General features: G+C 47.7%; 1 protein-coding gene across 2 annotated transcripts in view; it reads right to left on the bottom strand.

Moving 5' to 3' along the window:
- The window catches only part of Syx5 (syntaxin 5), a 292,245-nt gene extending 276,996 nt beyond the window's left edge, over window positions 1-15,249 (bottom strand). The window contains exons 1-2 of one of the 2 annotated variants that reach the window (XM_065424230.2): window positions 15,199-15,249; window positions 11,589-11,768 (exon numbers count right to left, since the gene is read on the bottom strand). In XM_065424230.2, the coding sequence (XP_065280302.2) occupies window positions 11,589-11,768; window positions 15,199-15,234 (216 nt within the window). In that variant the 5' untranslated portion in view covers window positions 15,235-15,249. Of the gene's footprint in view, window positions 1-11,588; window positions 11,769-13,884; window positions 13,967-15,198 lie in introns of those variants that run through there. The other variant, XM_065424229.2, reaches the window with a different exon arrangement.
- Window positions 15,250-15,629: the final 380 nt, after the last annotated feature.

Here is a 15,629-nt window from a genome sequence, read left to right as displayed (position 1 = left end):
GAACCATAGCTCATCGACAGCAACAGCGATCGTTCCGGGATGATGTCAGAAGTGCCTCCATATTCCAATGGAATGCGAGAGGCCTAAGGTCACGTATTTCGGATTTTCGACAGTTCGTGTTTGACTACCACTTTCCTATACTGGTGATCTGTGAACCGAACTTATCAGCTTCCATAAGACTATCAGGGTATGAACCTTTTGTTTCAACAACGTGTGTCCGTAGTAGTAAGGTTCTGGTTTACATTCGCAAGGACCTAACGTATTTTTCGCAACCCGTAGCGCCACACGACGGTAACCAATACGTCTGTGTTAGTGTGAAAAAGAAGAGACTGTCTTTTACTATTATTGGCGGCTACCTATCCCCAACAAGTCAGTTTGACAGCAAAAGACTAGAAGATATTATGGCTACTACTCCCGGTCCTTGGATAATAACTGGGGACTTCAACGCTCACCACCATATATGGGGAAGCTCCAGGATAAATTCGAGGGGCAGGTCACTAATATCCTTTGCATCAGGCCACAACCTGTGTCTTCTAAATGACGGAAGTCCGACATTTCTGCGAGGAACAACGTACAGTAGCTGCCTTGACTTGACTTTGGTGTCACGTTGCCTGACTTCGAGCGTGCAGTGGTTCACTGATATTGAAACCCATGGAAGTGATCACATTCCGACCTATGTGAGAATCAATGGTCTAGACGCCGCATTACCGGATGTATCTCGCCAAATCGATTGGTCAATCTTTCAAGATCGAGTAGAAGACATCTGCAAGAAACATATCGCACGCAGATTAGAAGATATAATTGCAGACGCAATGCAAGATTGCACGCGTTGCTTCACACATTCGAAAAAGCGTACAGGGAATGACATTGAATTGGAAAGGCTTCGTACAATACGTCGCCGCGCTGAAAGGAGGTATAGGCGCACAAAGTCAATTCTTGACCTCAGAGAAGCTCGGCGAATGCAAAAGAAGATAAGACGCCGAATGGATACGCTAGCGGATCAAAAATGGATCAAAATCTCCTCAGCCTTTTTAATAGTTCATGGCAAGATGGTGTCGTCCCACAGGAGTGGAAACGCAGCCGCCTGGTACCGCTACTAAAAGCAGGAAAGTCGCCGCTCGAACTGGCATCGTATCGGCCTATAGCACTTGCTAGCTGCGTCGGGAAACTCATGGAACGCATGATCCTCATGCGTCTCGAATGGTACCTAGAACACCACAAGATTTACCGATTCTATGGCGGGATTTCGACGAGGCCGTTCATCGATTGACAGTGTCATCGATTTAGTGTCATCTGTAGAACAGCAAAAATCATGGAAACGATTATCAGTAGCGCTCTTTCTGGACGTGAAAGGCGCATACGACAACGTTTCCCATCAACCCATTCTAGACGCACTTTTGACAATTGAACTAGGAGGGCGAGTATATCGATGGCTGAGAAACTACTTGACACAAAGGTCCTTGTTCGTACGTACGGAAGATGGTCCAACTACCGACCACTACATATGCCGAGGAGTTCCCCAAGGTGGGGTTCTAAGCCCTATTCTTTTCAACCTCGCGCTTCTTGGGCTGGCCGAATCCCTACCGGAAACAGTGAGTGTCTCAATCTACGCCGACGACATCTGCATCTGGTCATCAGCGGTCACTCGTCTGCAGGTTCGCGCAAGGCTGCAGAAAGCAGCAACACAGGCATCTCACTATCTTCACACACAAGGCCTTACCATCTCAACAGAAAAATGTGCGTTAGTCGCTTTTACACGAAAACCAATGTCTCGTTATCCAGTATGCATTAATGGCCAGCCTATCTCCTACAAGAGAAATCATCGGTTTTTGGGTGTCATTGTGGACCGGGACCTCTCTTGGAGCCCTCACGTTGCCCATTTGAAGAAGAAGCTCACATCTATTGTTCATGTCTTCAAGTTTATCGCCGGGAAAACATGGGGATCGTCAGTGGGCTCCATGCTACAGTTATATCGAGCACTTTTTATCGGATTGCTACGTTACAGTTCTCCCGTGCTTGCTAAAACATGCAAGTCAAATCTTCGAGAACTACAGAGCGTGCAAGCCCAGGCACTACGTGTTTGCCTAGGACTTCCGCGGAGCGCCTCAACAGCAGGAACCATTATATTGGCTCGAGACCATCCGATCACGACTTACCTTAGCATCTACACGCTTAGGGCCCATGTTCGTCATGTTTCACGCATACAATCAAGCTCTCTTGCCTGCCTGCCAGCACGACGACCGCAGGCGTCCTTCTCCAAGGAGGTCAGCATCCATCGTGCCTGTCTACCATCGGGCTTCACACCCTCAGCACGTTCAACCTCAGCTTTGTGGTGTTTAGAACAACCTCAAGTGCGTCTCACGGTACCAGGAATAAGAAAGAAGACCGACCTGCCTACCTTGGCCCTGAAGCAAGCAGCTCTGGATTGTTTGAACACTTTCTATTTTGACCGAGTCCACATATATACGGATGGCTCTTCCACTCAGACCAGCTCCACCGGCGCAGTGGTTATACCATCACGATCAATTAGCATCCAATACAAGATTTCTCACATGACAACATCGGCCGGATCAGAGCTTGTTGCCCTCCGAGGTGCCGTTGATTACATTAACAACCAACCCGCTAATCGGTGGGCAATATTCTGCGATTCGAAGGCGGCCTTACAATGTCTTCTGTCATCTCTTCGTCGCGGGTCGTGTGAACAACTAGTGTCGGAGATACAAGAAATGCACCATTGTATGATAGCGAAAGGACACGACGTCGTGTTTCAGTGGCTGCCCGGCCATTGCGGTATCTCCGGCAACGACCTCGCTGACGAAGCTGCTAGGAAAGCCCACGAAGGAGCAACCCTTGTTTCTGTACCTTTATCACGGACCGACGCAGCCCAACACCTAAGCAAGGTAGCACACCGTATGACATTAGAGAGGTGGCATACACCTGAATTCACCCAAGAACGATTGCATTCCCTCGACCCCTCTATGCAACTGCGGCTGTTACCAGGACTTCAGCGAAATGAGGCAACAATGCTGTGCCGCTTACGCTTGGGCGTCGCATTCACCAATGCGTATACGTTTTTGATTGGAATGACTGATAGCGCCGACTGTAATGCCTGCGGTGCCGAGGAAACTATAGAACATCTACTGTGCTACTGCCCATCTTTTCAAAATGAAAGACATGACCTCTGCACAGCTCTTAATCAGCTAGACAGCACACCGTTCACCTTGAGGAAGATCTTGGGACCATGGCCTCGCATATCGCAGCTACGAAAGGCCACAAAAGCTCTGCTGCGATCTTTGAAGGCTACTGGACTGAGTCAGCGTCTGTGACCCGGACTGAGTGACCGAATGATATCCCCAGTGGACTTTCTCTTCTTTTAATCTTTCAGTCCCCTTTTCCCTTTCCCCAGTGTAGGGTAGCCAACCGGGCTCAGTCCTGGTTAACCTCCCTACCTTTCCTTTATCATTTGCTCTCTCTCTCTCTTGCTTCAAGATCTACAGACAACCTCATTACAGCTACTCACAGCAAACATATCATTTTCTTTAGATTTGATAAAACAACCTGTGCATCTCTTCTTTCATTTGGCTGCACTTTCATGGAGCATAGCAGAGACCAACCCACGCTGCCTGCAGAATGCTCATTTCACTGCAACATCTAGTCACGGGGCAGTTATTCCCCTGCAAGGCTGTGCAGAGCTTTTCTGCAGTGCACATCGGCGCTTGAATTCAATAGAGAGAAAAAAAATTTTTTTGCTCCTTCTGATTTGACGAGGCGTGGTGTCCTCACTATGCACCTTGAGGAGGTGTCGAAGGATCAGCATGGCCTCAGAGACTGTGTGCACCAGCAGTTTTTGCTCTGGCCACTCCATTCGCACAGAGAGAGCATGCAAGCTGAGTGGTGGACTTGGCCGGCTTTTTCTCCCCACTGAGGAATTTTCATGTCTGGGGAGGCTTTCAGGCACTCTGTAATGTTGCTGCGGCTTGGATAATGCAAGAAAGAACTGCTTTTGCACTGCTATATGATCCCCTACCGATTCAAAAATGAAGCCCGAGGGTCTACGAGGGGCAAAATGCATGCTGGCGCATATTTATCACATGTGTTCATTATTTTTTCCACACACACACTCCCACTAAGTTCATCTTGACATGTAGAAATGGAATAAATCTGCACGAGTGTGAAGAACCAGATACGCACTATACTTCCCAGTTTGCAGGTAGTATGTATGCTCATCGTTTATGAGAGCTGGTTTCAAACATTTGAACGAGTCTCCTGCTCGTGTTGGCTCTTGCTTTCATTGGTGCATTTCGCCATTGTGGAAGTGCGTGAAGCAGGCATAGCACGATCTACTGAGAGAAACCTGCAGCAATTGCTGATGTACTTAGATTTAGGTGCACATTAGAAAACCCCAGGTTGTTAAAACTGATAATGGGAAAATCAGACATCCACCCAATCATAGCAATTGCTACAAAGGAAACCCATAAGAGTTCCTTGAAAGAAAAGCCTCAGAGTCTGCCTTTCCGGCTTCCCCGAAAAGGTGGTGGTCCCAGGTTCAAGTCCCAGACTAGGACAAATTTTTCTCTTGTAGCAACAGCTACAATTGGGTTGATGTCTCATTTTCTCTTTATTAATTACTTCTTTCCACCAGGCGGGTTTCCGCAGAACTATTACATCAAACTCTTGCCTTTGCTTCAAGTATAAGTTCGACTTTGCCCTGCCATCTGCTAGCCGCCTGGTTAGCTCAGATGGTAGAGTGACTGCCTCGGAAAGGCAGTGGTCCAGGGTTCGAGTCCCAGACCAGGACGCATTTTTCCTCAATTGCGAGGCTCTTCTTCCGAGGAACCCGCATAGGTTTCCTTTGTAGCAGCTGCTATGATTGGGTGGATGTCTCATTTCCCCTTTATAAATTACTTCTTTCCACCTTGTGGGTTTCCAAAAAAATATGTTAAAATCTTGAGCCTAGACTACTGCATGCCTGATAATTATATCAGGTATTTGGTGTCTATGCCTCACAATGTATAGCTTATTTCTAATTTCAACAATTTCTGGGTAAGCATATGTCACCACAGACCCAGGGAGCCGCAATCAACCCTGGACTGGTAACATAAGACTACTGTAACCTGTTTTTATTGCGATATCGATTATATGGACACTCCAGACGCATTTCTGGTGTCATCATCACCGTGATGTTCCGCATAAATTCCAGGGGTGATAAAATCATCACCGCACGCAGTATGCTGTATAAGAGAGTGAAAGCATGTGAGTGTCAGCCGATGATGGCGGCTCAATCTCGCCTGTGCAAAGGAGGAAAGTGGGGAAGAAGCACATCTTCTGTCACACGCAAGGTACCGGGACAGGGGAGGGAGGCGCTCAACTCCCGCAGCAGCTACGTATGGCCCGGCCTACGCTGAAATGCGATCTGTGATGGGGACAGAGTGCGAGTGCTGATAGCTACGTGTGCGCAGTTTTTGCTGGTTAGTTTGTGTTGAAGCCAGCCAGCACGAAGGTCAATTCAATCGCTGCTGCTTTTGCGCTTCCTCGTTCCAGCACTTCAACAGTGAGTTTCCGCAGTCATCGAGTATATGTTTATGTTTACTTGCGTGCACGTTACACCATACCTGTAAATTTAGTTAGTAAGCGAATGTTTACAAATACGACCGATAAAACTACTATCCTTACTTCATATAGCTGTCTACTAATTTCCTATAGCAATCTACGCTTTGCCTTTTGAGCGAAACTGACCTGATACCAAATCCACCATTACCCACTTACCTATCATTACCCACCACTTAGTGATAGGTCAAAACCAGGCCTCATGCATATGGGCATAAAAACAGACTGGAATAGTTCTGCGTTTCACTGGCCCTGGGGACAGAGACGCCTGCCCGCTGAACCCACTGCAGCACGCACCTCCCCAGTGTCTAGTTTGCATGCAGCACCGTCAGCGTACATTTTGTCATATTGTGCCTCAGCTAAGCATCGCCACACCACGCAGCCCACTTGATCATAATCTACATGTAGTGCACTCTAAATACAGCCGCCCTGGCCATTCTGACAGCAGCGACAACCGCCGAGAGTGGCTCCACGAGAGCCAGCCACTTGCCGGAAGCCCGAAAAAGTCCAGTGTTATTAAACGAAAATCACGAGAAACTGTGCGGGAGGTGCTGTCGCACAATTTGCAGAATGTGAACGCCTGCACTCTTTTTCAAGAACGAATCAGCTCACTGTTTGCGGCCACTGCCACAGCACACATGCCGAAGCTGTTCTGGTGCAGCATGGCACAATTTCGGCCAATTTTCTGTGTTTGGCACAGTTTGGTGCAGGAATTTGCATTTGTATCAAAATAGCGCAATTGGCGCAGGAGTCCCGTAGGTTTCCACAGAACTATTATATCAAACTCTTACCTTGGCTTCGAGTTGTTAAGTTTAACTTCGCCCTGCCATCTGCTAGCCACCTGGTTAGCTCAATTGGTAGAGCAGCTGCCCCGGAAAGGCGGTGGTCCCGGGTTCGAGTCCCAGACCAGGACAAATTTTTCTTCAATCTGCCTTTTGCGACACCAAACTGTGCATGCGCAGTGCCCTAGTGGCTGAGGGCTGAAGCAATTTGGCAGGTGCATGGGTGCACAGTCAGACTCGACTCTCTCCTCTGAGCGAGTGGAGTACGGCCGTGGCAGGCGCTGCACTTGAGAGTGAAATAGGGCACTAGCCGTTTCTCTTACAGACTGGCACATATCCGTGTCTTGGCATTCTACACGGTTTACCCCAACGAATATCGTGACGACGCCTGCCTATCCAGTGGGCAGACCTCCACTCTAGCACACATGCTCCAGGAGTGCGGGTCAAGATACCCCAAGTTCAGCAAAGAGGAGTGTGACTCGTGTTTACATAGCCCTGCTCTAGACAAGCAAATCCTGGCTGTCTGGCGTGCCCGTGACTGGGCCGGTGGGCTTCACCTGCCAGTCGCAACGTGGGACTAGCTGGGTGCACGAGTTCGCATCCTCGGTGGAACTCCAACAAAGTTCTTTCACTCACTTGTCAGCCTTGCCATTCTTGCTGCCGCGTGCATGGAACGCCTTTCGAACATTAGTGCCATTGAAATTTGGCGCGATGCTAATATTGTGTCTCATTTACGGTTGCACATCCCTAACCATCCCAGCAGGGCAATGCAGATTTTCCGATTTCCGTTGGTAAAACGCGATCGACAGCACCGTGAAGCCTGGATTAGAGCTGCACGTTGTGACAGGTATGTATTGGCAAATGCAGTTTACTGCTCTCTTTTTGTCAGTACTGACTCGTATGAATAATCTCAATGAAGACGTAAATGTATGTTTGAGCTAGCAAAACAAAGTATCTCTGAGCTGGTTGTGTGGAACCTGGTTGTGTGGAACACGAAGCGTTTTTTTTGTTTTCTATCGTATCTGTGTGTCCGTCGCTAGGACACTGTCGATTTGCAACTTCACACCGTGCACGCTTGCAGCTTTATAAATGCTCTGCAAATGCTCGTGATGACAGCGTAGTTATCTGTTCGAGCTAAGAACACCTGCACTGCCGGGCTGACGTGGGAAACAGTGTGCACTGTGGAAGTAGCTGATAGTGCTGGTTAGCAATCGTTGCTAGTGGTTATTTTGTCATTTGTGTCGGCAGCAAGTAATATTTACAAGCAGAAGGCTTTTATGTTCGTTTAGCAAATCTGGATGTAGTACGGTACGTACTAAGGCTCATTTTCCTGTGCGGCATCTTCTGGAGTCGAGTGACACATCTTACTGTGTAATTGACACATTTCTGGGGCGCCTTCGTGTTCGCCCAGACATCTGGACTTCATACTGAGACGTGTACTTGTCTATTTTTTTCAGGTGACCGCTTTTCATCGGCAAACAACACGCCTGCATGTATCCGAAGTTTTTTAATGTTATAGATAATTCTATTCACTGTCTGTCATTGCCGAACCTTGTGTAATCTGATTGCATATATACATGACGTGAATGATGTAGAAGTTTCTGGAAGGCACGCGGGCACCCGCGATTACTCTCGTTCGATGGCTTGTGTATAAAAGTCGACACGCTTGACCATGCTTGACCGGCAGATCAGATTTTCGCCAACTGCTGACTATGTTTGCCGCTATCGTTGTGCTTTAAGTGTAGGCTATTTTTGTGGGCACAGGTTCAGCCAATAAAAGTTAGTTTCATCATTCACAGTATTGCTACTGTGTTCTTTGCCATCCCTACTACACGACAATACCGACGCTGTTTGTGTACACGGACCAGTTCATAAAAGGACACGGTCGGCTGCTATGTTCCTACCGCAGCGCAGTCTAAGACGGAGATAGGCACCCCACAAACAAGGGGTATCACCGATTTTGGTCACTCTGACCATTTTTTGGCATCTTTGTAGATGTACACACACTTTATTTGGGTAAATAATGTATGCAACTTGGCATTCTGTTGCCCTTCCCACTGCCTGAGTATGTATGCACGCCTAGCACATGGCACACCATAAAGCAAGACATGCAGTGGTGAAACGTGATATTTGCCCTAACAACTACACCTTATGCCCTATTTGAGTCACGAGTTTTTGTGCGTACTCATACTGTTTTATTACTTATTCACCTAACGCCACAGGTGCAGCAGTTTCAGGACAAGGATGAGCTTCTAAAGCATTGCGAAAGCTCTTCTTCCAGCCGTTCGTCACGCTAAAGAAACCTTCGGGTACAAAGCATTCACCAGCGGGCTCGATCGCTAGTTGACGATGACAAAATATGACAGCGCATACACGTTTCGGTCTTGTCTCACATGCTGCTTGTTTGGTTGCAATTCTCGCGTGGAGCGGCTGTCGCGGCATGCAGCAGCGCCTGCCAAATTGTTTCTTGTGGCCACTGCACGATGGTGCCACAATGCACCACAAAAGGCGGATTGCAAGGCTTTTCTTTCGAGGAACCCACATGGGTTTCTTTTGTAGCAGCTGCTATGATTGGGTGGATGCCTCATTTTTCCTTTATGAATTACTTCTCTGCACCTTGTGGGTTTCCGCAGAAATATTATGTTAAAATTAATCTTGAGCCTCGACTACAGCGTGCCTGATAATTATATCGCATTTTGGTATCTATGCCTTAGAATGTATAACTTATTTCAATTTCAATTTTAAAAAACAAGGGGGGGGGGGAACTAGGCCGGCAACAATTAAATTACCATCTATGATAAGCTACCAGTTGAGACAATGAATGGTGTGTGAACCAACACTTGGTTCGTTTCAAAATTAAAATGTTTTAATAAATAAACATAAGTACGAACTATAGATACTACTACAAAATTTGTGGATAAGTATATAATACAAGAAAAAAATAATGCAACAAAAGAGCCAAATGATTCAGATGGCACGTTTGAAGTGAGCCTTCTATGACTGCCTCCACGGGCACCAGATGATGATGATGACTTAATTAGCAACCCCTGTGAAACATGGCGTTGACGCCAAGGCTACTTGGCTTGATATGCTTTACAATGTTTTCATTCTAGCATTTTTGTATACGTCTCCTCAATCTTTTTTTGTCTTCCTCAAAAATTCTCTACCTACCTTGTACCGCGCTAGCTATGCACGAAACAGATACAGTCATCTCAGTCTCTTGCACTAATACTCCAAATGTCTCTTGCTCATCTGGACTGCTTCCACCCACTTTATATGCAAGTGCTTCTGGAAGACCTACGGAAGAGACCTACGGGTCTCTCTGGGTAAATTCCTTCGCATTCTATTGGGATGTGCCAAGTGGTCTCTATTTTTTGCTGCAGCATACTCATGCCTCAGCTTGTTGCGAGTACTTCCTTCGGTATGTTTTTGTCCTTAGCCAATTAGCTCGAGCATCAAATGGCAAGGCACTGCCCTTAGTGTTAACACACAGGTTTTTCTTTCTAAATTCTTTCTTCTCCATGGTCTTTTTTGCTTCCATTCTTTGCAACCAGAGCCCTCAGTTCACCAATGACACCTCGGGGCAGCCAGGTGCACACAATGAATGGGACGGCCATAGTAAGACATACCAATGCGCACAGTCAGAGGCCATGGGACCCCTGGTGACAGCTAGCTCACAGCACTTGGGCAGACATGCATAATGGAATAAAAAAAAGTTGATATAATTGACATACATAGTGTTCAGGACATGGGACCCCCTGGTGACAGCTAGCTCACAGCACTTGGGCTGACATGCATAACGGAATAAAAAAAAAAAGTTAATATAATTGACATACATAGTGTTCATACACACACCACTAGCAGTTCAACATCACTCATGCATGTTTCAGTGCAGTACATGGTTAATGGGAACGCTCCAATGTGTCTGCAAGCAGAAAGGGGCCAATGCTACCAAATACGAGGCATCTACTGCAAATGTGGCTCATTGCACCACAGGCATGAAAGACAACGCACGACTGCTGTACACTCATAATTGGAGTTCGAATTTGATGATCAGGACTGTTCTTTTTAAGGAGCTAACATAGCAATAAGAGTGATGAAGAGGACGAGCAATAATATTCGCCTGGCCCAGCCAAGTAAGTAAGTTCCCAAGTAACTGTTGAGAATGAGAGTCAGTTGCTGCTCAACTGCTGCCTGTAAGCACCAACTGGGCAGGACCTCCTCCCCTACCTACACTGACTGCAGGGCACGTGAATTCCCTCAAGTGTCAATGTCCATCTCAAGCAACACGCAAAATTCGCTGCTACCGTCCACCGTTGCGGACCCAATGCTTCCAACCCGTCTTCGAGGCAGTCCTTGACTTCCCGGAGGTCACCTCGCTGCCCAGCACACCATAGGGGTCTCCTGCTGTCCCCTGCCAGACTCGCTTTGGGATGCTATGGCGAGTCTGGCAGTGGACAGCAGGAGACTGATAAGCCGTGCTCCCACTAGATCTGCAGAAATATGTATCTCTTCTTCACCTCAACCCACCCAGCCAAGCAAGCGAAACTAATGTTTCGCTTACTTGGCTGGGTAAGTTGAGGCGATGCCCATAACGTGGTTCAAAATTTTAATTCAAGCAACAGCAAACTGATAAAATAAGATTTTGCAGTAGGCATGGTTCAAGATTTTTATCCAAGCAACAGCAAATTAATAAACCAAACTTCCGCAGTAATAAGTCCTGGTATTATCCTGAAAAAAAAAGGAAATCTCGACCTTAACGAGTAATTACTGACGGCGGCAACATCGCATGTAGGATTAGTGTGATATTACCAACTGCCAGCTGTTTAATTTTTCTAATCAGAATTATGTCATCAATTTTCTCGAATCGCACATTCCCGTTCAGTCCGTTAAACGTGTTAGTAGCTTACGTGTAGCCAATTCTGTTTTCATTTAATTCGAAAATTTTAATTGGTACGGAGGATGTGCTTTAAGGAAAATTCTTGTGGAAAGTTTATTCTTTGCATAGCCACCTTCGCAGCCGCCGCTTCACTAAATTTTACGTCTGGCAAGCGGCTGTGCCTCGTGAAAATCTCGATATCCAAAAATTCCATATGGATTTTGACGATGGACCATTTCTGAATGGGTTTGTTAGGTGCGATCACGCCTGCCTGCCGCACTGGCCTGACGTCAACCGGGACGGCGTGAAAGGGAGCTTACCTGTGCAACGTGTACATGTCGCCGACATAAGCGCCGAAGCCCTCCAAGCACTTCGGAGCCAACAAGTCGCCCTGTAGTGTAGAATGTGCTTCGGCAACGAGGTGCTGGAAGTCGCCGCAGAAACAACCAAGCTGCTGAACGTCGCCCCCGAGGGCTCCGTGGTCGCTGCGCATGCGTGAGCTGAGAGAAGGTGAGAAAGAAAAACCAAAACAGCCATAGAGTTTCATATCAGTATACCTAGAGGGAAATCTGGCGCTGCGAACGTTCAACTACAGTGTACTAGAATGGGGGGAATAGAATAGTACACTGTACTTCAACCCAAAGTTTCCTACAAAATTTTTTGTAGGAAACTCTATGGTTCAACCATCATGAGAACGCCTACGCCATGAGAACATGATGGTATATAGTCATAGAGTTTGTGAGAAACTCTATGGGTATAGTGCCTAGAAAGTACTGGCCAGTGTCTCATGCACCCGCTCTTTTCAATGGAGGAGTGTGGCGCCGCCTGCAATGAATGACCACGGCGGCCAGCAGAGGTCGCTGCCATACGGGTGGGTGCAGACTGCGCGTGTCGTCTGCTTCGCACATGAGTTTCGCAGCGGTTGCGTCGGTTTCTATGTTTGCGTTTTCTGTTTTATTACAGCGTTGCTTATTTGTTCTTGGTACTGTCAAAGAGTGAGTGTGGTGAAAAAATGCCGAAGCTAAAGAGAGAGTGCAAGGAGAGGACCTGCTTTGTGCAGTTGTGTAGAAGCGGCTACCGCACGAACAAAGGGTGTGTAGGTAGTTCTGAACTTAGTGTCACACATTACTTCCCCCCTCTTTTTTGGCTTCTGGATTGGATTGGCGCGGCTCGCTACGTGCTTGCGCGCGCTTTTCCGAGCGCAGATTGGTGTGCGCCTGGTTTCTGCACTAGGCTGTTATGCGATCGCTTTTTCGACCGCAGATTGATGTGAGCCTGGTTTCTGCACTAGGCTTTTGCACGATCGCCTGCTTTTTGCACTGGGCTTTCAAAAGGCGAAGTGAGCGTCGCTTACTGCAGGCGGCAAGTGATTTGACTCACGTACTGCGTGAGCAAAAACATAGGCACGTGGCTCATGAAGGAGATGACCGGCGACTTGCTTCATCTGTCGGACCATGTCATCGCCGACTGGAGGAACTACGCTCGTGAGGTCGTGCGGGACGAGCTGCTGGCGCGACCCCCACTCGGTGGCCCCGGGAGGATTGTGCAAATTGATGAATGCCTCCTTCGCGGCAAGCGAAAATACAATCGAGGCCGCCTGATGACGGGCGACAACGTTCCGCCGAGCCGCCAAAATTACGGCGGCATTGCAGATCGTGGACCATGGGTATTCGGCATGATCTGCGTGACCACCGGGGAGCTCCGACTATTCAAGGTCGACCGACGAGACGCGGCGACGCTAGGCCCCATTATTGCAGCCAACGTTGAACCGGGAACCACCATCCACAGTGATGAATGGGCCCCATACAACTTCATCCCGAACTTGGTGGGGGCTAACGGAGCAAGACTGAATTTGCAATGGGAGGCTGTTAACCACAGCATGAACTTTGTAGACCCAATCACGGGCGCTCACACCCAGAAAATCGAAAGCTACTGGCAGAAGGTGAAGCGCTACCTCGACTCCGCCGGCTACAGGGTGACTCTCCTCTCGAGTCGCACCTGATATGGCTATGGTGGGCATCGATTAATGGGCACATGCGCTGCAAGGACTCGTTTCTGCGTTTATTAGAAGCGATCGCACGGCGCTACCCAGTGTGACATAGTAATGGAAAATAAAGCGCACTTTTCTGACCCTTTGCTTTTGTATGAATGTTTCCCGGCATTGCTGTGCGCTTCCATACACGGTAGGCCCGCGGCGCTGCACTTCCGCAATCTGCGCTCGAAAAAGCGATCGCATAACAGCCTAGTGCAGAAACCAGGCGCACACCAATCTGCGCTCGGAAAAGCGCGCGCAAGCACGTAGCGAGCCGCGCCAATCCAATCCAGAAGCCAAAGAAGAGGGGGGGAGTAATGTGTGACACTAAGTTCAGAACTACCGGGTGTGTATCCTTGTTCACTCCACCATCTGATACGAAGCGGTAGCAGAATGGGCAAGAATGACCCGGAGAACGGCTGGTACCAACTGCTGTGATTTGTGAAAAACATTAGATAACAGTTTAGTCCAGCGTGCGTTCTCTATCACCGTTAACGGCGTTGTCCACGAGATTCCCCGCTATAAAACACGCCTGAAACCCTACGCCATACCAACGATATTTCTTTAGTATCCTAAGCATGCACCTTGTGAGTGCCCGAAAAAAGAAAAACAAGAAGTAGCAGTAGTGCTTTGAACTGCAGGTTATGTTGCTGCTGTTCATCTGCTGTGCCCGGGGCACAGCAGATGAAAGGTGCCCCAAACACAGAACACCTATACAAACTTAGAGAAGGGAAACTGTACCTTCCACAGTGCTACGGAAATAAGCGTAGCGGTGGCGTCGTGAACTAAAGTATGCGACCACCGGTGGCGCTGTACAACAGGAAACGGAAACGGGGTTTTGCACACGCTTTACCAGGTGTTCTGTGGTTTTACTGGGTTTCTGGCTTCTGCGCCTCGATCGTGCTCCCGCCAGTTTGGTTGCTGTGTGGCAAACGTAGCGCCTATGTGTATATGTAGGCGCTACGTTTGCCACACAGCAACCAAACTGGCGGGAGCGCGATCGAGGCGCAGCAGAATTCATGTAGCGCTGAGTCATATCGAGTTAAGGCACACTCTGAACTGACTTTTAAGGGCATTCCGAGCGGTTTTTCGTTTATTACGCCGCCGTTACCCCGAGTTGTGCCGCCGCGCTCCAGCTGTTGCATTTCGTGTAGGGCTACTGACAGAATGCGGTTTCCAGGTGACACGATGGCCTCGACTGGAATAAACGCACATGACACCAAAGATTGAGTAAGCCTGAAAATATTTTATTTGCATTTTACAAGTACAAATAGAAAGCACACGTCTACGCATCCACACAAACGCGGTTACATAGTCAAGAACATAATCAAGAAATGGCTCATTAATAAGGGTAGCACAAACGCACAAGAAAGAAGACCGAAGCTACAAAACGTACGGTCGGCTGCTAAGTATAATAATTTCCCTGTCACCGCGTGTCACTTTTATACAGCATCTTTACAGCACTACCAGGCCGGGTAGTTTGGCCGAAAGAACGCAACAGCTTACGGCCGTCAGCTGCCTCTTCCAACTCGCTTGCGTCCTTACGGGCGTCATAATTATCCTAATCCCCGCATCAACGTCGTGCAAGTCCGCATACAGGCATCTGTATCTGAACCATATGTGCCAGCTTAATACATGTGTAGTGAAATTATGATAACCACTGCGTCTTATCAAACGTATTGGTTTTGCAAATGCGCATTACAGCTGACGGAACGACATACTGTAAGTGAAGCACAAGAGAACAAGAACAAAAGGAGGGTACAACACTTGAAGAAATGAAGAATTAGTAGGCGTACAGCAAACAAGCGATGACGGAGAACACACAATAATGATGCATCGGGTGTTCTGTGACATCGGTTTGCGTACTCACGGTGTTATGGAGATGCATAAAAACGTACCTTCAAGCGTACTCCCTCAACCTCCGCCGCATTCATTATGATAATCAACGCCTAAACAAAATGAGGCACTATTTTTTGCCAAGAGTAGACCTCTTTACAGCAAGTCAATGTAATGACTCGCAGACGAAACCAGCATGCTTTCGAAAATGTTTTACCGGTTTTACCGCCGCAGTATTCGAACGCCAACGGCCAGGAAACACATCGATACCAATAGGCTATCGGCTGTCGGTGGTTAATCAAGTACAAAAACCTTGACGCTATGACTAAAAAGCAGCTTCAACAATCAAATTTAAAAAAAATCAACTGCCTATTTGCCTGAGGTAACAAAACATCCTTAGACGCCTCGATTGTTTATGTCAATGGTTTGTGTAAAGTAAAAAATTCAGCATGTTCAGCGCCCCTAGCAGAGAAAGCACAAATTAAAGTATTCG

The sequence above is a fragment of the Dermacentor albipictus genome, chromosome 7, assembly GCF_038994185.2.
Source record: "Dermacentor albipictus isolate Rhodes 1998 colony chromosome 7, USDA_Dalb.pri_finalv2, whole genome shotgun sequence".
Taxonomy (NCBI): Eukaryota; Metazoa; Arthropoda; class Arachnida; order Ixodida; family Ixodidae; genus Dermacentor; species Dermacentor albipictus.
Note: the sequence above shows the minus strand (reverse complement) of the source record. Positions and strands in the feature narration are given on the sequence as shown.